This window comes from Brachyistius frenatus, unplaced genomic scaffold (genome assembly GCF_029030835.1).
Source record: "Brachyistius frenatus isolate BFR_SWC_R1_liver_20210118 unplaced genomic scaffold, ASM2903083v1 Contig_121, whole genome shotgun sequence".
Taxonomy (NCBI): domain Eukaryota; kingdom Metazoa; phylum Chordata; class Actinopteri; family Embiotocidae; genus Brachyistius; species Brachyistius frenatus.
The window spans coordinates 749,976-773,341 of NW_027210720.1; the positions used below are offsets into that span (position 1 = coordinate 749,976).

The following is a 23,366-nucleotide window of genomic DNA, read 5'->3' on the forward strand; positions in this document are numbered from 1 at the left end:
GGATCAGATACTTCAGATCTCTTCCACATTAAGGCAAGTCAAGTCAGTTTTATTTATATAGCGTCAAATCAGATCATTTCATGGCCTTTAATACAGTAAAGTCCTTACAGCAGAACTTTACAACATTATACAAAACAATTCAACAATTCAACAATTCAACAATTCCCACGTAAACTAGGAGGGGAAAACTCATCTTTAAGGGAGAAAAACCTCCAAGAGAGGAAAGGAAAACTCCCCCTTAACAGGAAGAAACCTCCGACAGAACCAGGCTCAGACAGCACGGTGAACCACTGTGGTATAAGAAGAGCTTATACGATACGGCAGAGCTCTCTGATCATTATGTGGGACAAATTTCCTGTCATTTTTGCAAACAATTCCTCTTTACAGTCAATTCTGATGCTTCCAAAGGATGTCTGCAATTAGGTTGCAGTTTTTTACCCATCACTTCGTCGACTTTCGTGACTGGTAGTCATTTTGTCTGTGCTTCTCTGTCATTGTGGCAACACTCATTGACATTTTTCTGTATAAACTGATGCAGAAGTATTATTATGTAATATTTTTGTGGTGACTCTTGGGAAAAAAAACATGAAATCGTTTATTTAGAGATGAGACTGGTCTGTTAAATCGTTGTCAGATTGATAGACAGGCGTGCGTTTCTGAACGGGGTTGACGTGCATGGCGTGCAGAGGTGACCTGGTACAAAGAACTTAAGAAGCCTCCCAGGATCAGGAATCTCAACTCCCATCGTTTCCAAGAGCTCTTACAAAAAACATTCTAGTCTTTCTGTTGGTGCCTCATGAGGACTCAAAGAACTGGAGATGGTCCTCTACTGAGACACACATTATTGTGCCTGATGCTTTTTTCAGTTCCTATAGGGCTGTGTTATGTACCTCTATGTTGACATTGTAACACTATTACAATGAAGACTATTAATATTTTCACAAAACATTTACACAATGAGGTTTTTGATAAATAATAATCAATGATGTGGATATAATAACTAAGTGAATATAGGTAAATAATTGAACAGCTATAACAGTCTGGTATATTTGTAAAAGTATAATCACATCACTGTCTTTAAAAACAGAAAGAGACAACACTTAAGCCATATCATGATATTACGATATCTAGTGTCACATCTTGATACTGAAAACATATCAATATACTGCTCAGCTTCAGTTCCAACAATTCCTATCTGTCACATTGGACCATTTTCAGGCAAACGTGTTTGTTTCATCAAAGTCCACCTTCTTAGGAACTGAATGAATATTCTGCACTTATGGACTGATGTCCAAATGCCAAAGTTCAGTGTCAATTTTCACACTGCATCAAAGTAATGTAACTTATTGCATTTGCTTACATTTTAATTACTTTTCTAACAAATGTTTTCAAATGGGCAATAAACCTAAAAAAAAGTCCTGAAAAATAAGTAAGTAATTTCATCTTAAGTAAACCTCAGAACAGCTCCGATTACCGTTAAACTTGTATTACAAGTTATTTAATATAACTTGAACCAGGATTGGAATATTTTATATTTCAAAGCACAACCCCCAGATCAAATCAAAAGTACATTGATCACAACTGGAACATTTTGTCGACTCCATGCTGAGTGATGACAGAAGCATCAACAGGGCTGCTGCTGTTCACAGGTTTCTGACACCGGTTCCTGAATGACTCCCTTTTTCAAAGTGTCTTTTTGTCTGGGTGTGGTTGCTCAATGTACAAAGATTTGATTGGCAGGTGAGAGGCGGGGCAAATTCAACCAAGAGAACCGATCAAAAACAAGGCTCAAAATTTGAGCTCATAGTGCTAAATGAATGGAGCCTGTCTGATGTTGACAAAAGGCAAAAAAAAAGCAGAGTGAATGTTATATTCTACACAGAAGCTTTTTTTTATTGAAAGGAGTGTACTCAGACGTAACCTCTTTATAATCCCCTACATTTGGAATAGTAACTGTAATTGAATTACACATTTTCTCTCAGTATTGGTAACGAAGTATAATTTGATCATGTCACTCCCGAACACTGCTTATGTGGAATCTTCTCAAACCTAAACCACAGTATTTAAAATGTTGTGACTGGATGTAATCGAAGGTTTTGCAGAATAAAACATGAATCAGTTTCCTGAGAACAAAATCCACCCAACGACTCAGTAAATCCTGAACTCTGATATTAATGTTCCTGTCTGGTGACAGGGCGGCTGATCCTGGCTTTAGTCGGGTTTAAGCAGCGAACACCATCAATGGAAGATCCTTAATAAACAAACTGATGCACACAAGCGTTTGGATGGTCTCAGCTGCTCACCACATACTGTGCTCCCACTCAGACAGATCAGTGCGCCATTTGTTCCACTGCTGCTATATGAACATGCCGTGTTGCTCAATCACGTAGCAAAGGCAGACAAAGTGCTTACAACCAAAGCATCTTACCTCCCCGACTCCCCCACATGCACACTTGACGTATGATTTGCAGCAACATACTGAAGCTATCACACACGGGGGAACACAAATACACACACGTCGTCCCAGCAGGAGTTCCTCGGGGGCCTCCATGTGACAGGCAGCTGTCACAGTCCCACGCTGATGCAGACAGTGTGTTTCACACATGTACGCAAGAGTAAACACACTCGCATGCTGCCGCTGCTTCATTCTTTCATATAACCCCCCCCCCCCCATCCTCCCCCCCACATAAACACTTTTTGTTTTTTTTCCAGAGACTGTTTCCAGTCTGAAACCATGATTGAGGAGGTGGTTATTTCCTGGCCGTAATATATCATAGCTTGCCTATAATTCATCTGTGCTTGTTTTTAATTTGAAGTTAGTGCCCAGAACTCCCGCCTATATCCAATGTCAATATATGAATTGGAGGGCTGGTAAAGCTTTGAGAAAACGCATATTGCCTTCTGTCTGTACATACCTCATCAGTTATCTAAATTTGTGGTAAAAGTTGCAGCTGTTTTTCTTCCCTGTAATATTTTTCTTTTCTTTTTTTCTTGCTCCATCCCTGTTTCTTTATTTCCCAAAGCTATCTGCAAGATTAACAGATGGGACTGACTCAAGTCAGGCTTAAGTTCGACTCAAATATTCAGAATGCACATGCAATCTCATCCAAACCATTACATTTCGTAAGACATCCCAACGAAAGACAAAAAAAGAAATGGTTTCTGTTCAGTTTTGTTTTCTTGGAGCAAATGGCTTCAATCAAGTGTGGAATTAGAGGATTGACAGAGATGAAGGCTTAACCAACACATAACGGATCTCTGAACATCTGCATATGCAAGCAAACATCATGTGTATCATACATATATGCTTCATACTCTTCCAGTGTGTCTACTGGCATCAAGGTGCAAATTATGTCTGAGAAATGGGACATGATTTCAAAAAAATATATATTACAAAGGGGACATATGCCTTTAGATACGTGCAAACTAGAACAGATGAGTTTTTGGGATTGTCCTTGCAGCCCCCTGCTGTGAGAGGACTGGCGTGTCCCAGTTTTGGTGCCGCAGCCTTTCTTCAGCTCTCTTCGGGGCATCCTGATCATCGTCAGGCCTGTTTGGTATGTTAGAGATCTTTAAAGTGATATTTGCTCTGGACAAAATGGTGTCAAATGTCCCTCTCTCCATTTGGCCTGCCAACGTGTACTGCATTTGTGGGTCACTGTTTGTCATATTCAATCAAAAAGGACAAGGTCAAAACCTACTGTATGACTGGACTGTGCATGACGAGCTGGAGGACTTTATATTTTGGAACGAATATAGGAGGTCGTGGCACTCGGCCGACCGATGCCGTCAGTCAAATGCCTCCATTAGTCAGTCACTCAGAGAGACACTCACGTTTACAGTTCTGGTCCTGTGTCTATGATCGAAGCAAAACATTCATTCATTTCTGCACCTTTCCATATCAGGGTTTTCAACACAGCTCATTTATCTGGAGCAGTATGTTGACTTCACAGTGAGTGCACAATGAAAACAAGACCTTTTGGTAAGTACTGAGTCATTTTCTTTCTTTCATTTTCTTCATAACAGCTAAGGACTGTGTGAAGCATGCCAGCTATGAAGAGCTTGGAAATCATCTCTTTTGTTGGTTTTTCACTTGTTATAAGAGAAAGAACAGATTGAAGAATTAATACTAACTAGTTGAAATGGATTCATTCTGTGTCATGTGGGCCGATGAGGGATTGTTTAATCCATAAACTGTGCCCGTATCTGCTCCACTCTCTTCTACAGAGAACTGTTTCTCTAATGGACATGAATCTGTCCATGCCCTCCGCCAGTATGTGCCGTAGCCTAAAAGGGCTATTTCACCCCTGTCCACTAACCCTGCCTACGCACATCAGGTGACTGAGAGGAGATGAACAGGAGATATTGTAATGATGATCCAGAAACTCCAGAAACTCATCATTTAAATGTCCTACTATTAATTTAGATGTTGGAAACAGCAGAAGTCTGAAACCTGTGAAAAAAATGGAACTACCTCCTTCAATTACATGGTTGTCTTCCAGAAATGCCAATGAAAAGTGCCGGACACTTTAATACATGGCAGCAATGAGACTATATTTCCACTTGCATGGTAAATGCTCGACTGTCGTGGCCTGGATGAGTCAGAGAAGAAGCTGCCACTTCATCCACAGACTTGCCATCGTCATAAGCACACCGACACACAGTGGCACAGTATAGAAGTATTTTCTTTTTCAAAGAGGAGACTGAATTGTCAGCGCATATGTGATTAATCAGCATGACAGTTATCCACTTTTAATTCATTTTACAGAAAGTGTACTAAATGAAAGAGTCCTGGTATTAATGGAAGCTTCACCTGCAGATGAGCTAAAGCTCCCTCCCCCTGGTTTCTACACTGACTAGTCTCTATTCCTAATTGATTTTTAGAATTTTTTTTATATGCCATCGCCATCCACAAAACTGCAGCTGAAAATGATCCCTGATGGTGAAATCTGGTACGTTTACAAGCACTCATGTTAATGAATTTGCATCATCCCTTCTTAACTAAACATAAACACACACTTAAACATGCAAAGATGGGATGAAATGGAATACTTACAGGATGGGCCGACTGTGATGGAGGGATGCAAACGAGAAAGGGAGGAAAAGAAAGATGAATGAGATGATGAGCTGGCAATGAATGGTGATAGTGGATGAAATATTTGAATCTTTGGAGCGCCACATTTCTTCAACTCTACTTAAAATGAACAGTCATGAGTGAGCTGAACGTGAAAATGGCAGCAGCCTAAATGAGATGGTCCATTAGGTAGGAGGAGGAATTATCAACATACAGGTGAAGATAAGAGGTCAGATTCTTATTGATCTGTGGTTTTGTCTGATACCTGGTCATTTTCCTTTGTGTGTGTGTGTGTGTGTGTGTGTGTGTGTGTGTGTGTGTGTGTGTGTGTGTGTGTGTGTGTGTGTGTGTGTGTGTGTGTGTGTGTGTGTGTGTGTGTGTGAGTGGTATTTCTATTATCCCTGATACCGCGGCTGCATGCACCAACCCACAATCAATTTCCATTTGCCTAACAGCTGCTGCTGGGAATGACTTTGTTACAAAGTTCTATTAGTTAAGTGCACGATGTGTGTTTCTGCACGATGTGTGTTTCTGCACAATGTGTGATTTTTGCATGAGTGTGTGTTTCTTGTGCACCAACAAACACATTGTTTCTGTTTGTCAGTGCATTCATGTAGATTTAGTAAGTGAGCATCGGTGTGTTGACACATGTCAGTATTGCTGCTGCAGGCCGGAGGGCCCGCTCACTGAACTGACTGGTACACATGCAAACTCTAAATATTCTCTTTTATCACCACAAATGACAGATTTCTCATTGGAGTGCTTCTCTCCAAGGGACTGACTTTATTCTAATGCAATTTCACTGCTTTTTGATCTTCGCTCTCTCTCCACGGGGATGACGGGTGGAGGTATGAAAGGAACTTAAAATCCATTTTTCACTTTATCTCTCTTTTAGTTTCAGTTAACAGTGTGTTACTAGTGGAATAATATGGGCAGTTTTGACCAGCCACGGTACTGCCTACTCACTTATTTTTCTGACTTCTTAATAGGCAGCATCATCTAGTATTCAACATGTTCTTAAAGTCCTGGTTGTCCAACAAAAACAACCAAAATGAAATCATGAGACAAAAGACGGTGAAATGTTGCAGACGGCAGGGAGGCGGGATGTGGGCATTTTGTGAAGCATCATAGCAAAACCGTCCATCTGTGCAAATAATTTACTCATGTATTCAGTGTTAAAATCCAAGTGAAAGATTCTGTCAGTGCAGAAGTGCCTCCAGTGAAGTTTCACAACAATTTAATAAAAGCTGATTTTCTTTTACATTTATCTATTATTTTATTTACCAACATATTTGAAGACGGAAAGGCTTTTGCCACTTTTTCATCTTCTCCCATTATTCACACATAATATAAATGAAATGAGATGCTCAGAAGAATAGTTGTTTTAAGATTTGCACATTTTGCAAATCACTTTTCTTGCTTTCAAATTTGAATACGAGGCCGGTGACTGTGCAGCCAGCTGGCACCTCAGTGACTGTAGCTGCAATTTCAGCAAAACTGAATAAAAGCTGAAAACTTCAGAGACGAAATTTCAGTGAAATATTTATTGTGTCAGTCTTTTGTGTGTGTAGTGAGTGAGGAAGTGTCGTGTCTCACCGTGCACTTGCAGGGTACCCGACGCCTCGGCTTTGCCCACGCTGTTCTCTGACACGCAGGTGTACGTGCCTTCGTCCTCAGCGCGCACCTGAGTCAGACGCAGACTGTTGTCACTGCGGATTTCAAATCTGGAAAGATATAGACACAATATTTAGAAAAAAAAAATAGATGTTCCCAAAACGCCAGATGGTGGTGATTTGAACTGTTTTAATGCATGTGAGGTTCATAAGTGTGTGATTGTTTTTACTACCTGACCACGCACAGGGATGTTTTTTCCTCCCTATTTATAAAGCTGATGCAATGCAGTTGGCAATATAAGATTTTCTAACATTAATATCAACATATTTAAAATTATAATCAAAGTTTATACAAGCAGTTAATGTGATCACTGCGGAGGGCTGTTGATGCTTACTGAGACAAAAAAATCCATCTGTGTTTCGATCAGAATCGCACTGACAACCAGGGAACAATTTACCTTATTCCCCCTGAGGGATCATTAAAGTTTCATCCAATCAAATGAGAGAGAGTGACTCTCCCGGTAACGCAGTATCTGTGTCATGCTGCAAACACAACATGATTCTCTGTGGTAGCACAGGCAGTACAAAAACAGTCATGGCACATTCGACAGCTGTTGAACAAATAAGTAGCTTGTTATTCATGACTTTATGTTACAGACACGAGTTGCTGTGCCATATGAGGCATACAATTTGGAATTTCTTTCACCTGCAGTGCTCTGAATCTTTAGAATATATATTTATAAGCAGCACTGGACCTAATGTGCAAATTGAAAACAATCATTGCAGCCTCCATAAGAGAATTGGTTTGTTTCAGTTATTGTTCATTAAACATCCAAATATTATCATAACATTTTTTGTTTAAAAAAAATATATATATTTCATTTGTAATTTGTTTGCAAAATCAAATTACAAAATAATAGTAATAACAGCATACATTCATCTAATCAGAAAATAATTTCTTCAATCAATCACTGAATTACTTCATTATCATTTGGAACAACTGACTGAGGACAGCAGGCGTGCCGACAGGAAGTGCTCTCTGACTGAAGCTGAAGTGATACTTGTTCCTGGAAGTGGAACATGTTGGTGGAGTGATTTCACATTGTCCTGATAGATCATGCAGTACTAGCAGACACTACGTGAGTGTTGCTTCATCGTACCTGCCCCGGGGAAGCTCCCCCTCCTCCCTCCGCCAGCGGACAGTCGGACTCGGGTCTCCGTGCACCTCGCAGAAGAACTCCACCATATCGTCTGCCAGCACCACCTGGTTTACCGGCTGTTTGGTGAACACCGGCCTCTCTGAAGTTAAAACAGATGGAGAATGGAGGGAGATGATTAAAAGTGTTGGAGTGCTACTTTTCAAACTGCAGTTTGACTTTTCATATTTTTCAGCAATTCATAACATGGCTTTCACTGTAATGGAAGGGTGGACACATTTGGAATGATCAGAAACATTTCCTCCTTTTAATGTCTTCACTCTGAAACTGTTGATCTCAGATTTTCAGCACAGCAGCCTCTGGAGTTTACTCAGAAAAGCTTACACTAACTTAGATAATCACCCTGTTCCACTGTGCTGGGCAGAAAATCAGCTCAGAATGCACAACACTAAACTCTTCAGAGTCTTGTGCGGGTATAATTAATTATCTATACCCTCATTCACACCAAAGGCAATTTGTAGAATCACCAATTAACTTGAGGTGCATGTTTGTGGATGGTGGGAGGAAGCTGAGTACCCAGAGATAACCCACACATGCAGGCACAGGGAGAACATGCAAACTTCCCACAGAAAGGCCCAGGCCCGGATTCAAACCCGGCACCTTTTCGCTGTGAGGCGACGATGCTAACCACTGCACTACTGTGCTGCCCTACTTTCAGACGTATCATATTAAATGCCATTTATAAATTTAAAGATATAACGTTTAAAGAATCAAAGAGAGAAGACTAAGAGCAGCGAGGCAGAGTCTGTAAAACAGACACAAAGAGGGGAGTAATGGAGGCAGACACGAGGGGGAGAGTGGATGTCCACTGCACTGCAACAGACCTCACGTTGAGTCTTAATATTTGATCTGAGCCTCATCTAAACCTGAGAGGGTTCTTATTAAACTTTTACTCAGACAAAAGAACAAGAAAATGGATCAAAACACACTCAAGCACACTCAGGACCTGATAATCCATTGACTTACTATTTGTAGTACAGTGAACCCTCGCTATAACGCGGTTCACCTTTCACGGTCTCGCTGCTTCACGGATTTGCATCGTGCATTGTGTTCTGCATTCTGATTGGCTAAACAGTCTCTCCGCTTCTTCTCTACCTGTTTGTCAATAACGTTGCGGTTTAATATGTACACGTACGTAAAACAGCTTGCCAAATTAAAAATAATCGATGGTGGCATGTCGGTTTATAAGAATCTTTTTGCCCAGAAGAAAAAAGAGCGACAACAACTACCGATAACTATGTTCTTCTCTTGAAAAACCACACCTGCACCGCCGGCTTTAGAAGAAAGAACCGCTGCAGAGCGGAGTCAGGATGCAGCGGCTCAGTCAGAAGAGCAGTGAAATACACGAGTCACTATTTGTCCTACTGTACTTTGTATTTGTTTTCATAATCATGTTTCATTTCCTCCCGTTCTAATCCAATGACTCGGGTCGCAGTGGGGCGGTGCTGATCTCAGCAATTTGAAGCCTTCAGTTCGTATTGATGATTCAAATTATTATTTTACAGTACAGTAGTTATTTGTAAAAAAAACATTTATACAGTACTTTTATTTGTTAAACAAATGCTTGGGCCTGTAAAAAGGTTTTGTTCTTTGGTTTCAATGTATTATGGAGTATTTCATTGTATAATAATTGTAAAAAAAATAAAGGTTACTACTTCACGGATTTCACCTATCACGGTCTCTATTTGGAACGTAACCCCCGCGGAAAACCAGGGTTCACTGTATTTTTTTTAGGGTAATTAGATTGCTGCAGCAGCACAGACTGCTTTTTGTGATGAGCAAAGAAACAAATTATGAATACTGAAGCCAAAATCATAACATGTTAAGACATACAGTATGCTCAGAAGAGACAAGTACACCCAGTGATCTTTTATCATGACGATAATTAGTTCTTAAAGTTATTCCGGGCTACAGAAATTCCCAGGTGAAGCTGTTAAAAACTTCTTGGATGTCCGGACGATAAAAGGCAGAAAACGAGTAGAAGAATAAGTTCAGATGTTCTGATATTATCTTTTCAATGGCGCAGATGGCAGTAATATGAAATATTCGGGAAAGTGTCGGGTTTTTCAGGAGTCATAAACTGATAAATTTGGTGTCTTAAGTTTACTGTTGAACAATAATGTGCAGAAGGAGCAACATGTGGGAAGGGGGGGGGGGTAGGGGGATATCAATAGTCTATCTGTTTCCTGGAATCAATACACACTTTGAGAATACTTGTCCTGCTGCTCTACCGAGAGCAAAGCAGAGAATCAGAGAGAACAGAAGAGGCAGAAAGGTCAAGAGAGCAAAGTAAAGGGCAGCTGGGAGGCAAAGATTCATCTTCTGCTCCAACATCAGAGGAGAGACAAAACACAACAGAAGGAAAATAAACCTAGAGGCAGAAAACTGAGGAGACTTTTACTGATATGTGAAGCTTACGATAGCATACATTGTATAATATTTTTATAGTTTATAAAGGGATAATATAGGAGAAAACGTAGCATATTGACAATTTTATTTAAATATATTTGATCACAATTGTTTGTATAACCTCAACAACAAATAAGCATGCTTTCAGGACGATTCATGCTAATACATCTTACAGTACCGTATTCACTGTATTAGATTTCAAACATTCCCTTATGTTTCATTTCCATACAGTATTTGCTCTGTGGTTGTACTTTTATAAGTTACAGTAAAAATGACTCACCAAATACCACAAGTTCAGCAGGATCACTGTCCTTCTCTCCAACCATGTTGGTTCCAACACACACATACATGCCAGCGTCACTTTTCCTGGTGTTCGAAATCATCAACTTCCCTCCACGGATCTGAAAAAAAAACAGGCAAAGTGAGAAAAAGATGAGATGGAGGAAGAGAGGTGGAGAGATGGCGGAGGAGAGGTGGAGAGATAGAGGAGGAGAGGTGGGGAGATGGAGGAGAGATTGAGGTAGAGTGATGGAGGACGAGAGATGGAGGACAGGTGGAGGAGGAGAGGTGGACAGATGGAGGAGGAGAGAGAAAGAAGACAAATGGAGAGCGGTTGGAAAGAGGATATTGAGGCATGTTGGTCAGAGGACCTCTCTGTCATCCTCGTGACTGATGCTCTCCTGCTGCTTCTCACATTATTTGACAACGGTTGTAGCTGCAGGCCAGTCGCCATCGGAGCATCTTCCACTGCTCAGTTTGTAATAAGTTGCTGCATTGATTCATCATCTGATGATGGATGGACAGTACAGTGGATGGAGTGTGTACACACTTGCTTGCAAACAGGAAGAGAGCAAACCTGGTTTTATCATATTCTAGTGATTGTGTCAGTTATTTATAGAAGGTGGCTTTTTTCTGACAAACATACTTGAGGGATTCGATTAAATACCAATAAGTGCAGTTCAATAGTCCTTAATTCTCAATTCTTAATCAGGGGCTTCTCATTAATAATAATAAACCAGTGTCTTTCATCAGTAGTAATCAAAAATAGCCTGATTTCATCAGTGGATGTCGAATCATTCATTTGAAAGTTTACCGGAGAAATTCAGGAAAGTCGCTAGTTTGACCCAAAAGCCACAAAGTAAAAACCCAATAGGTTGGAAATAACTTCACCGTGGAAACCTCTGCTTATTAACTTGTTCTAACGGTTCGAGGTATCTTTATAAAAACAACTTACAGTGATCCTTTCGTCTCGATCGTTGACCCGGATGTTGTTTCTCTTCCAAGAGATGGTCGGCTCAGGATGGCCTCTGGGAGGGATGCACTCCATGACGGCCGGCTCCCCCGCTGCTACCACCACATCGCTGGGCGTCTGACGGAAGTCGTCTCTAAGAACTGTGGAAAACAGTGAAGGTTCAGAGAAACGGTGGTAATGAGTGTACACCTCTACGTCGATGATGTTCGGTCATTTATCGGGCTTTGTAGTTCTGCAATAAATTCAGCTTATATTATTCTGACTTTAGGCCTTTAAAAAGAAGCACCGTGAATGCCAAACAGGTGCAAATAAAAAATTAGGATCATCTCTCACTGTTTGACACAAAGCCTGAGAGGACACGGCTTCTGATCCTGCAGGACGGTGGATGTAACATGAAGTGCATGTATCCCTGAGGTCTTCATTGACTTGATGTCGTGTGCAGCATCACAGCACATCAATAATAAAGCTGACACACACTAAGTAGATGAATTATTAAATCTGACCCAAACACACACACGCACGCACACACACACACACACACACACACACACACACACACACACACACACACACACACACACACACACACACACACACACACACACACACACACACACACACACACACACACACACACACACACACACACATTCCCTTGGCAAATGCACATGCATAAATATGAACAAGGAAAAAAGAAAAATTATTCAAACAAGTACATCAGATGAAGCAACGCTATCAACTGCAGGAAGCCACTCTGAATGCAGAGTTCAGAAAATAACTCCCTCTTTTTTACTTCGCTGGAGTTTATTCATAAAAAAAATTGAGATTTGTCTTCAGGTCACAGCACCTCCTTTCAAATGTATCCTTCTGTGGTCAACATCTTGTGGCTGTTACCTGAAGGCATCACGCTATTTCTTTCTCATTTCAGTCCCTGGAGCTTTGTGACCTCTCAGATTACAGATGTGGAGGATGGTTCTGTAGTCTGAGATGATGTACTGACAGCAGCGGTCTACCAGGAACAGGATGAAGCCGTGCACGCCTGCAGGCTACAAGTCTGGCCCGAGTCACTCCAGGGATTTACAAAGGCGATAAAACAATGATAGTTTCTTTGTCATTCTCATTTCGCCCACCAAAAATTCCTTTTCACGTCACAATCTCTGAACCATTTCTTAAAAAAATTTCCAAAATCCAGCAGCAACCCTCAAATATTCCATAAAGCTCCCTTTGAAGCTATGGCTCGATGAGAGATTCGAACATCAAGGAGCTGCTCAATGATTAATTAATGCATAAGGATACCATGCCTGATTTGCATATATTATCGGGATCTTGCTGATGATACCAGTAAGTCATATCAATATAATAAGATTCCACTCGTGTCTCGATGCAAGTCTCTCCTGAGCATGCAAAGATCTGTGTGGACTGTCATGAAGATGAGCGGAGAATAATCTGCCTCTTCACTTTAAAAAGTGCAAGTCATGTCAGAAAGTGGCGTCTTAATTCAGACTGGCGGCTGTTCACACACTTTTCTACATCGCTACTAAAAAAGCTTTAAAACGCCCTGTTGGTTGGACACATCAGTTGGACATAGTGGGGAAAAAATAGATATTAAAGTGTTGTCTTCTTATTACATAACGTGTAGGTCTGTACAGCTTGATAGAATTGTCTAATGAAATACTTATAATAGGATATAATACAAATTTACAGTCAAAATCAAGGGAGGGAGTTAACTTATAATGTATGTGTTATTTTTACTGTGACAGAGCAGCTTTTTATCAACACTTGTTATTTCCTGAGTCAATATTGTTTGTTTATTGTAGTGTATAGTGTGAACCACTGAAAATAGAATCACACATGATCCCAAACTACCAGGTAGATTACAGTGACATGGGTATAGTCACGTCAAGGCTCAACGAATGGAACAAAGATCATACTTTGGTGTTCTACTACTCTTTTGAGTCCTGAGGAAACAAAGAGCGATATCCTGTAACTTTCAAACCTGATTCATCTCATTCACTGCGTTGTCCTTTTCAAACGTGCCTTTGGTAGAATTAGCAAGTGTTTACGTTTGCCCTGAGATGTGAGAGGATAAAGGATTGTTTTCAAAGCTCTGATAGACATACTCCCACACTCATTTGTTTGATCTGAGAAACCTTGAGGACTAAATGAGCAAATGAAGAAGGAGAACATGTGATTTGTTTCAGTGTAATGTGAAACTGCTTGAAACTCACTCACTCATGATTTTATGGTCATATAAAGGAGTTTCAATGGTTGCCATCAAATGTCCTTTGAGACATTTTTTCCTTCGTATCGACACTGATAGACGATGGAATATTTACATCTGTACTGGTGTATTTTATCTTTGGACATGAGTGGGTATGCACGCGAGGATGTTGTCCATGTTTGTGTGAGACAGCAGCAATGTCACTGTAATGTCACAGGCCAGCAGGGGAGGGTCACTGCCTCATCTGATTAATGACACAGCTCCCATCATGACAGCGCTGACAGGCCGAGAGCGCCCCAGGATATTACCATTATCATCACCATCCATACATCTATCTGTCCATCCATCCATACGACCCTATTTACACGGGGACCTCTGAGGACGTTTCTTTATCTGGAGTACCTGGCGTGTGTGGTGGATTCACGGTATCTCGGTGCCAGGCTCCACGCCACCAACGCTCATTTCTCTTCTTGTCAAGATAGCGTGGCGTCCTCTTTCAATGCGAGTGTGGGTGTGGATGTGAGGGGATAAATCAGCCGGTTTTGTTTGTAATCAAGGTCATGGGAGACGGGCACATCAGTGCTTCAGTGGGAAAGAGGATATTTTTCATTTCCTCATTAGCTAACAGAGCCTGTGCTTGCCTTTGCCCTGATAAAACATATTTCACTGTTGGCTCCTGAACCACTAAGTTATATTATTTTTATTTGAGTCTCCTAAGGGATGAAAATTCTGCTTATGGCCCTGGTCAGACCCAGATCCTTATGGCCAATTACTTTGCCACAGAGCTTGTGGGATACTCTGAATCCCATTGGCCCCTCCAATCCAGGAATGATATGCCAAACCACACCCATGACCTTATCTGTACCAGCTGCCCACATTTCCTCCAACCACTCTTCACAGCAGATTACAAAAACCTTACTAAATTGTTCAGGAACCTGTCCCGTCACGCAAAGCGAGGGAGGAAATAGGACAGCTGACTGCACCCCGGGTCTGAATTAGCATGCTGTGGGGTTAAAGGACTGCAGAGATGACCTGTCACACCACGCTGAAATCCCGGCTCCGGGGGCCCCTGATCTTTCGCTTTCTGCCCTTCACCAAATCTGAGCGAAAAGAGGGTCTCTAGAAGTTTATTAGGCACTGGCAATTACCCATGAGGCCCTTGGGGGCCCATATTAAGTGGGTGCACTTTGACCCTTTCTTTAAAGCCCTTCAACAAAGCCAGAGTAATCCCCACCACTGGGCCTTAACGGTGAGCTTTAATGAGAGACAGACACAGAGATAAGAAGCACAAGTGTATATATTTAATATATAGATATACCTGATTGGAACTGAAACCCTGAAGCAGTGAAGTACACGTGCCTCAGTCTTTGGATGATATGAAAAATGTACTACACGGCAATACAGATGTGTCTACCAGTAGAGATTTGGTATATCATTGGTGTTGCAGTATCTGTATCTTTAGACACATGTAGATACAACAGTGTCACGTGGGATTCACAGGATTATTAAATCAATTTGATCAAATTATTTGATTTGTCATCTATATCAATTTATTGTGATAGTCAAACAGGTAGATTTGTAATAATTTGCATTGATCGTTTCCGAGCTGATGAATCGGGGAGTTGATAAAAAAATAATAATAATAAATCAACGACTATTTGGATAATCAGTTAATGTGAATGTGATTTTGCAAGCAAAAGTAAAAACAAACGTTCTCTGGTTCCAGCTTCTCGGACGTGATGGTCTGATGCCTGTCTTTGTTGCATATTATAGCATTATTGTAGTATTCTTTGGGATGTGGAGTGAACGAGCTCTTGGAATAGATCAACACAGTGTGTGCTGTGGGAAATTTAAACAGGCTGTTTTGGCGCTGAAGTATAAGTGAGCCATTAAGCCATAACATAGTTTTTTTTATCCATTGTTTAATTTTCTAGAGAGACAATTCGCAATATATAGAATGTAATAAATTATTTATATGTCATCACCGTCTGCTACACACATTCATCAGATTGGTGTCAGCCTGCATCGTTACACAATGACAACCACAAAAACAAACGACACCAATATGCATGGAGCATTTATCAGGGTGTGATGTAAACTGATTGATTTGCAAATTACACTGAATCATGACGAAAATGAAACCATCTGAGAAAGTAATCTGTTCTGGTCCAAACAAAGTCTGCGACTGTATGGAAGTCATATTTATCTTTGGCCGCGACACTTCTGTGATTTAGCACGTGCAGAGTATCAGGACCCCGCTGTACATCAGGCCATCATTTCAGCCTTTAATTGGACATAAAAAACACCTTTGGGGCAAGCTCCAGTTCACTTTTAATTAAATGGCTTTATCGCTGTCATTAATGTTTCAAGCGCTGCATGCGTGTGACAATAACCCACCTCCTCCCCCCACCAATAAATATTCAGATGGCAGCGAGAGAATGACGGATGGTCCCTTGGCTGGCAGAGCAAAGAGAGAAGGGGGAGCATCCTCAGGTTCAAGCTCTGTTGTGGGGGGACTGAGCTGGTCATCTGTCAATCCGTCAGCTTACATCTTGTCCTGACATACGGCGGTCTGCTTTGGTGTGAACACACACGCAGAAACACACTGATGTTTTTTGCTCTTTTGCCAAAATACAAACCGCCTTCTTATCACTTTATCAAGGCTGCTTACACACACACACACACACACACACACACACACACACACACACACACACACACACACACACACACACACACACACACACACACACACACACACACACACACACACACACACACACACACACACACATCTCTGTTCTCTCTATAGGTGTAGCCTGTTCCCTGAGGCAATAACTGCCCGGGCCCTTGGGCTCAACAGGGGCCCCCATTAGAAGCCACCTTCCATCAGCCACTCTCATTATCCAGAGTGGACCCCTTCTGATCTTTATCAACCATCACACCCCGACCACACGGCCACACAGGATATTGGTGTGTGTGTGTGTGTGTGTGTGTGGGGGGGGTGTAGAGGATGAAGGGAGGTGGGGGTCTCACAGTTGGAGACAGATGTCCGAGCTGCCACTAAGCACCCACCTCCTCCCCCACCCCGCCCCACCCAATGCAAACACAGACACTTGCACAGATACCCTGCACGGCAGCTGCAGCAGCAAATTCAGCAAAAACACAGTCTGAATCCGATATGACCGGCTCAGTGCAATCTACAAGCTGACTGGAGATTGTAACCCCCCTGCAGAGCATCGACACACACACACACACACACACACACACACACACACACACACACACACACACACACACACACACACTCACACTCACACTCACACTCACACATTGTGAAGAAGCCTTCATCATTTCTCCAGCAACTCTTTGTGACAGTTGACCTGAAACATCCCGCCTCCTAAAAAACGACCTGGTTTAAAGTGTAATTCTATTGTCTTTCGTGCCACTGTCATTTGGGTCTTGAGAGTATTTGATGGCCTTGAGCAAACCACGGTTTGGCTGTCTGGGTGTGCTCGTGTGGCCGAAAGCAGAATTGAGCCAGCATTACAGCTAAATGAACGGGAATCACATCGAGAGGACATTTCAATTACTCCAAAGAGTTCAGACGGGTCACCTTCTCGGCCCGAGCTCCACTGCCTTCCCGACCCTTCAAGCACGCACGCACACACACACACACACACACGCACACACACACGCACACACACACACACAACCTCTTCATCGATGTCCGAAGCACTTTTCCCTTCAAATTCACTCCTTCCATTTTCTTTTGTCCCTCAGCGTGTTGGCTGCCGAAGCCCTTTCGGCCACCGTCGCTGCTGCTTAGTCCTGTCAGCTGAGTCCATTTAGCAGCCACTGCCCCATCCCCACCCAGCACCCTCACCCAGAGCCCTCCCTCCATGCTGCCACCAAACCTGGGCTGACGGCAGCTGGTCCCAGCTACACTGACAAGACCATGAAAAATTATTTCCATGCTTAGCTGGCAAAAATGAGACCCTAAAGATTGCGTTAATGTTCAGTATTTTTTCTTTCAGTGTGATTAGAGGTGAGATCAGGCATTAAAATGATCCCAATTCAAACCATCAGTTTGATGGAGCACTGGAGTGTTTGCCAAATTGATCCTGGCCAGAAGTTGACAGAAAATCTCTGCAGTACAAATGAACATTACGTGAAAGCCCTGGCATTTCTCACAGCGGACCTCAGGAAAACCAATTATTAGCCACCGGGCTCAGATAACACTGAAATGAAATCCACAAGTCACCATGATGCATTACAAGCAGATTATAAGCCTGTTATTAGCATAGATAAACCTCTCCTTACAACATAATCAGCAGGCGAGCCCGAGAAAATGACTTCACTTCAATATTCATGTCACGCTCTGATTTTGTTTACGATGCTTTTTAATATGTTATCATGTCTATTCATGTAAAAACTGGCCAAAATTGAATTAAGTGATGAAATGTGAGAAAGCCCCCACCCCCCTCCCTCCTCTGCTGCAGAAGAACAAAATAGAGGTTCTCTGTCAAGGTGCGAGGTTTCACCGCTGTTTAAGCGCTCATAAATGCTCCTGGCCCCTCAGCAGTGTCTTGTCACACCCAGACGTGTTGGGTGTGTGTGTGTGTGTGTGTGTGTGTGTGTGTGTGTGTGTGTGGGGGGGGGGGGGTAAGGATGGGGAAGCAGTGGTTGGAGGGTAATACTTAGCAACAGTTAAGACTGCAGCTAGAACAACTGTGGCCCCACATGCATCAGTGGGACAGCACAAGAGGGCTCATTATCACACCCAGACACTACAGGAAAGAATGGATGGTGATGGTGATTGGGGGGGGGGGGGGCATCTGCATGCTGAAGTGGAGATGTTGAGGACAATCGGGCCAAGTAACCAGCTAACCCTGTTAGCATGGAGCTGCAGTCATGTGACAACAAGCTTACATGTTAAATTGAGTTCACGCTTTCCATGCAGACTCATTCGACTGTGTGAAGTCAAAATGATGTGAGTCTGCTGAAAATGACGGAGCGAGGAAATCTTACAAGGTTGTGCAATAATCTACGTGTATGATACAACGCAGATATCACTGTGCTGCCCTCTCAATCACTCTCCATGGGTGTCATGGAGAGAAGTAACTCTGAGGTGTTGGAATAATGTTTAAATGTTTACATTCATGCGCCTCGTGTTACGGGGTCACAGCTACGGACTTCATTACAGCGTAGCTATGGCGACTACGCGTGACCCTTCTGTGACTATGCTGAAGGCAAATCTGTAGCTGCATGTCCATCCTCAGAAATGTAAACTACAGCAGCTACACAGATACAACATGATGGCCGCATGGACTGTGATTGGTCAGTTTGGGCTTATTGTATTTAATCTTATCTAAAGTACGGATTAGTTATGATTTTTACATTTTCAAATGGTCATTAAAAAGTACAAATAAAAAATGAATAGTTTATGTGACTATACCTCTGTCTTATTTCCCTTATTTTTACTGGCACCGGGAAGTAAAGTGTTACTACTGCCAGAAGGTGGCAGTGATGCACCTAATAGCTGTTTGTCAAACACAAAAAGGAAGAGAGGAAGAACACTCCGCTGCCCGGCTCTGAGATTAGACAGGTGCAATGACAGCAGAAATATTGTACATGTGATTTAGATATGTGATGTGTATAGGTTAAAGTCAAGCCAATGATAAAATAAAAGATGACATTAACAGCATATTTAAAATGACAGACATTCATTTTCGCACACATACAAACAGAGCAGAACCAACCCGAGGCCTGGCGGTCCCGTTTGATTGAAATAGCCACATCTCAAGTCAAGTGGGAGGCTGTATTCAAATACTGGTTGGCAGGAAAAATTTCCCCCAATCAAAGCCACCCCCCCCCCCCCCCCAACACCACCCCTCCCTTTAACCCGAGACAACTGAAAATGAAACTCAAAAGTTGGTGCACAGACACGGATAAAGCCAGTCTGCTGTTAACACAAACACGGCTGTATATTCATACACACACACAAACTTGTCCTCATTTCAGTGTAAATCCTTCCAATCTGCTAGCATGGGTAGTGTTCACCTATGTGTGGCTCAGCTGCAGGTTCCCATCCCAATTCTGAGCTGGTGCTGGCTGTGCTCATCCACCCAGCAACCTTGAGGTTAATCCACCGCAAACCTCCCATGGCATGCCATGTTGGCTCAGTGTGTGCGTGTGTGTGTGTGTCCATGAGTTTTCCTGCCAATTTTTCATCTACGTGTTTCATCGCTGCAATTCCTGGTGGGATGCACATGACCCCACTGACCCCTGACAACTCAAACTCAGCAGAGTATGCGCTCTAATTCTCTGGGAATTAAACGAACACTGCGGCTTCCAGACTTTTGGATTTTCCTCCAAGAAAGTAAAAAGATGCCGAAGGGTGGACTGGATGCAAGAGAGGCATCCCTCAAACAGAGAACCAAGGTAACACTGCTGAAGTGTCCTTGGGCAAGACAATGATTGGTTTCCTACTCCTCGGTGCTGTTGTGCAGCTGACCGTGACCTCTGACCTCTCACCTGCAGTGAGGAGCAAGAAAAAACAATTTCCTGGCTTGGATCAATAATATCACATTATCAAAAAGTGGTATTTAAGATTTATTTCTCCTCCTCTTTAGTCCCTTAACAGGAATGGATGATTTACAGTGCGGGTCCATGACCCCTGAAGAGGAAAGACATGTTAGAAGGAGTGTAGTCAAGGTGAATGGCTGTTCAATGTTTGCTCCATGTCAAATCTATCATCTTAATGAGTCTGTGTATTTATTGGTTTGAGGTGTTAATCCTAAAATGTGCATTTAATGATGAAAGAACCGGGTCGAAGGCGATTTCAGAATGATTGTCATATATTCTGAGATACAAATGTCATGAATTTGCCCTCTATGATTCTTCTCTTCAATTCAATCTGGCATTTATTCTTTAGGGAGTATAAGGAAAAGCATCTCAAAGCCCCGCAACTCTTTGTTCCAGAGGCCAATGTAAGCTTCTCTCATGGACGTGGATGTAAATGATAGTGATAGAAACACGCCATGTCTCCTCAAATTACACCAGCTTTTCATGAAATATTCAAACTGTTAGACAATACTTAATTTAGTTTGAGTGTGTTTCCCCACTCCTCATAAAGCTGAATAAATTATCAGGCGAAGCCATTCAGGCCTGATTGACAGGCTCGCAAGAAGAAGAAGAAAAAAAGAATGTTAGGATTCCTGTCTGTTCCTAGTGTGTTTTCCCCTGTTTAACCCCCGAATACCTTTCCTCCTGTGTCCTGTCATTTCCCTGTCTGTTTTTCTCTCTCAGCAGTACCCTCCTCCAAGCACCGCCCACTACCGCACCTCTCCGGCAGCACAGCTGAGCTGCATTCCAATTGATTACGCCGGCTGCTACTTATACCCTAGTCTCCTGCCCATCTGGTGTCAGTTCGTCCGTTGCCTACCCGTCAACCCGTCCAGTAAGTCCGTTCCGTCTCCCGTTGTTGAGATTACGATTCTGACCTGTTTCCTGTTTCCTGCCGTTCAGTGTCGGGCCACGGGCATCCACCTGAACGAAGAAGATTCCAGATCGTTCCTCGGAGATCATCTGCTGCAATCTTGGCAATCCTGTGTCGAGCTACGAGTGTCACACAGTCGACCCTGCCGGTTCCGTCCAGTGTCGAGCCACGGGCATCACCTGCACGAAGAGACCCTCCAGTGCGTTCCTCGGAGATCCGCTGTCGAGGTTTGGGGCGATCCTGTGTCGAGTCGCGGACGTCACACAGTCGATCCAGCCAATCAGCTCGCTGAGGAGAGATCTGGGGATTCCCCCAGCGGAGCATCGCCGTTCGGCTACGTCACCCGGCCACGTGTCAAGGGGAACCCCGGGGATTCCCTCGTTTGGCGAAGCGCAAATTGACACAGACTCTTGGCGTGCATTTCCTGTTTGCCTCACTGCCTGGGGAATAAAAGACCTGCTTCCTAAGAGATTTTGCCGTGTGTCTGCATTTGGGTTCGTTGATCCCCTCACCTCATAACAGAACGAACTGACCAGACATGGACCCAGCAACCGCAGCAGAATCCACCTCTGCGGACCAACTGCAGAGGGCTCTTACGACCCAGGGGATTCTCGTCGGGCAGCACCATCAGCTGATCCAGGGACTGACTGGGGCTCAGCAGACTCTCGGCTCCCAGGTGGCCGAGCTCGGGGCTATGATGCGGGATCTCACTCTCGCTCTCCAGGCCGTCGCTGGTCCGCCCGTCGCTGGTCCGCCCGTCGCTGGTCCGCCCGTCGCTGGACTACCCGTCGCTGGACTACCCGTCGCGGCTTCACCTCCTCCCCGTGAGTCATTTGTTCCGCCCCCGGAGCCCTTTCACGGGGCTACACGGGGTTGCCGAGGATTCTTATTACAAGTGATGTTAGTGTTCCGACAGCAGCCTATCTCCTATGCCTCGGACAGTTCGAAGACCTCCTATCTTATAGGGTTGCTGCGAGGACGGGCCTTGATCTGGGCTGAGGCATGGCAGACTCGGAACCCAGTAGACTCTACCTCGTTCGCACGGCTGAGGGAGGAGTTTGAGAAGGTGTTTGATCACCCGGAGTACTCCAGTGATGCGGTACAGCGGCTGCTTCACCTACGCCAGGGCTCTACTAGCGCCGCTGAGTTTTCAGTGGAGTTCCGGATCCTAGCCGCCGAGTCCGGCTGGGACGAGAGGGCCCTGCGAGGGGTGTACCAGAACAGTTTGTCTGAGGAGCTTAAGGATGAGCTCGCAGTTCGGGAGGAGGCTGACTCTTTAGATGAACTCATCTCTCTCTCCATTCGGCTGGATAACCGGATGCGGGAGAGAAGGCGCGAGAGAACCCGCCGGACCGCCCGGCCGGGCCGTCAGCCTAACTCCTATTCCTGTTTCCCGCTCCAGGCACCCACACGTCGACCCACTCCCGATCAGTCGGACCACACCGCTACGACGCCGCCAGCGGACGAGGAGCCCATGCAGCTGGGGAGGTCGCATCTCACTCTGCAGCAGAGGGAGCAGCGCTTCAGGTCGGGAGTTTGCCTCTACTGCGGGGAGCCAGGGCATCGCATCGCCTCCTGTCCAGTTCGCCCAAAAGAGGGGGCTCGCCAGTAGTGGTTGGGATACTGGCGAGCGAATCCACGCGTTTCCCCCATCCCAAGTCCCGCCTGACGTTGCCCGCGAGCCTGGTTTTGCCATCAGGTCCTCTTCACATCTCGGCCATTATTGACTCTGGAGCCGAACAGAACTTTTTAGACTCCACGTTCGTCTCCAGGCACGGGATTCCGGTGGAGGCTCTAGAGCGGCCGCTGTCGGTGCGTGCCCTGGATGGTAGTCCGCTGGCGACTATTACACACCGAACTCTGCCCATTCCTCTGCTCGTGTCAGGCAATCATCGCCACAAGATTCGATTGTACGTGTTCCCGTCTCCTCTGACGCCCCTGGTCCTGGGTCATCCTTGGCTCCGGGACCACAACCCCCGGATCGACTGGGTAGGAGAGAGAGTCTTGGGTTGGAGCCCGGCCTGTCACTCACGCTGCCTCTTGTCCGCCGTTCCCCAGCCTGAGAACATCCCCTGCAGT

The 23,366-nt window shown here is 43.9% G+C and overlaps 2 protein-coding genes across 4 annotated transcripts in view; both read right to left on the reverse strand.

Annotated features, from left to right (window-relative positions):
• Window positions 1-23,366, reverse strand: part of robo3 (roundabout, axon guidance receptor, homolog 3 (Drosophila)) — a 96,279-nt gene that overhangs the window by 37,362 nt on the left and 35,551 nt on the right. For both annotated transcript variants that reach the window (XM_069713710.1, XM_069713709.1), the window contains exons 3-6: window positions 11,548-11,705; window positions 10,594-10,714; window positions 7,848-7,986; window positions 6,671-6,798 (exon numbers count right to left, since the gene is read on the reverse strand). In XM_069713710.1, the coding sequence (XP_069569811.1) occupies window positions 6,671-6,798; window positions 7,848-7,986; window positions 10,594-10,714; window positions 11,548-11,705 (546 nt within the window). The remainder of the gene's footprint in view (window positions 1-6,670; window positions 6,799-7,847; window positions 7,987-10,593; window positions 10,715-11,547; window positions 11,706-23,366) is intronic.
• The window catches only part of fez1 (fasciculation and elongation protein zeta 1 (zygin I)), a 249,455-nt gene continuing 237,775 nt past the window's right edge, over window positions 11,687-23,366 (reverse strand). For both annotated transcript variants that reach the window (XM_069713718.1, XM_069713717.1), the window contains exon 11: window positions 11,687-11,696. The gene's annotated coding sequence lies outside the window, so the exon portion shown is untranslated. The remainder of the gene's footprint in view (window positions 11,697-23,366) is intronic.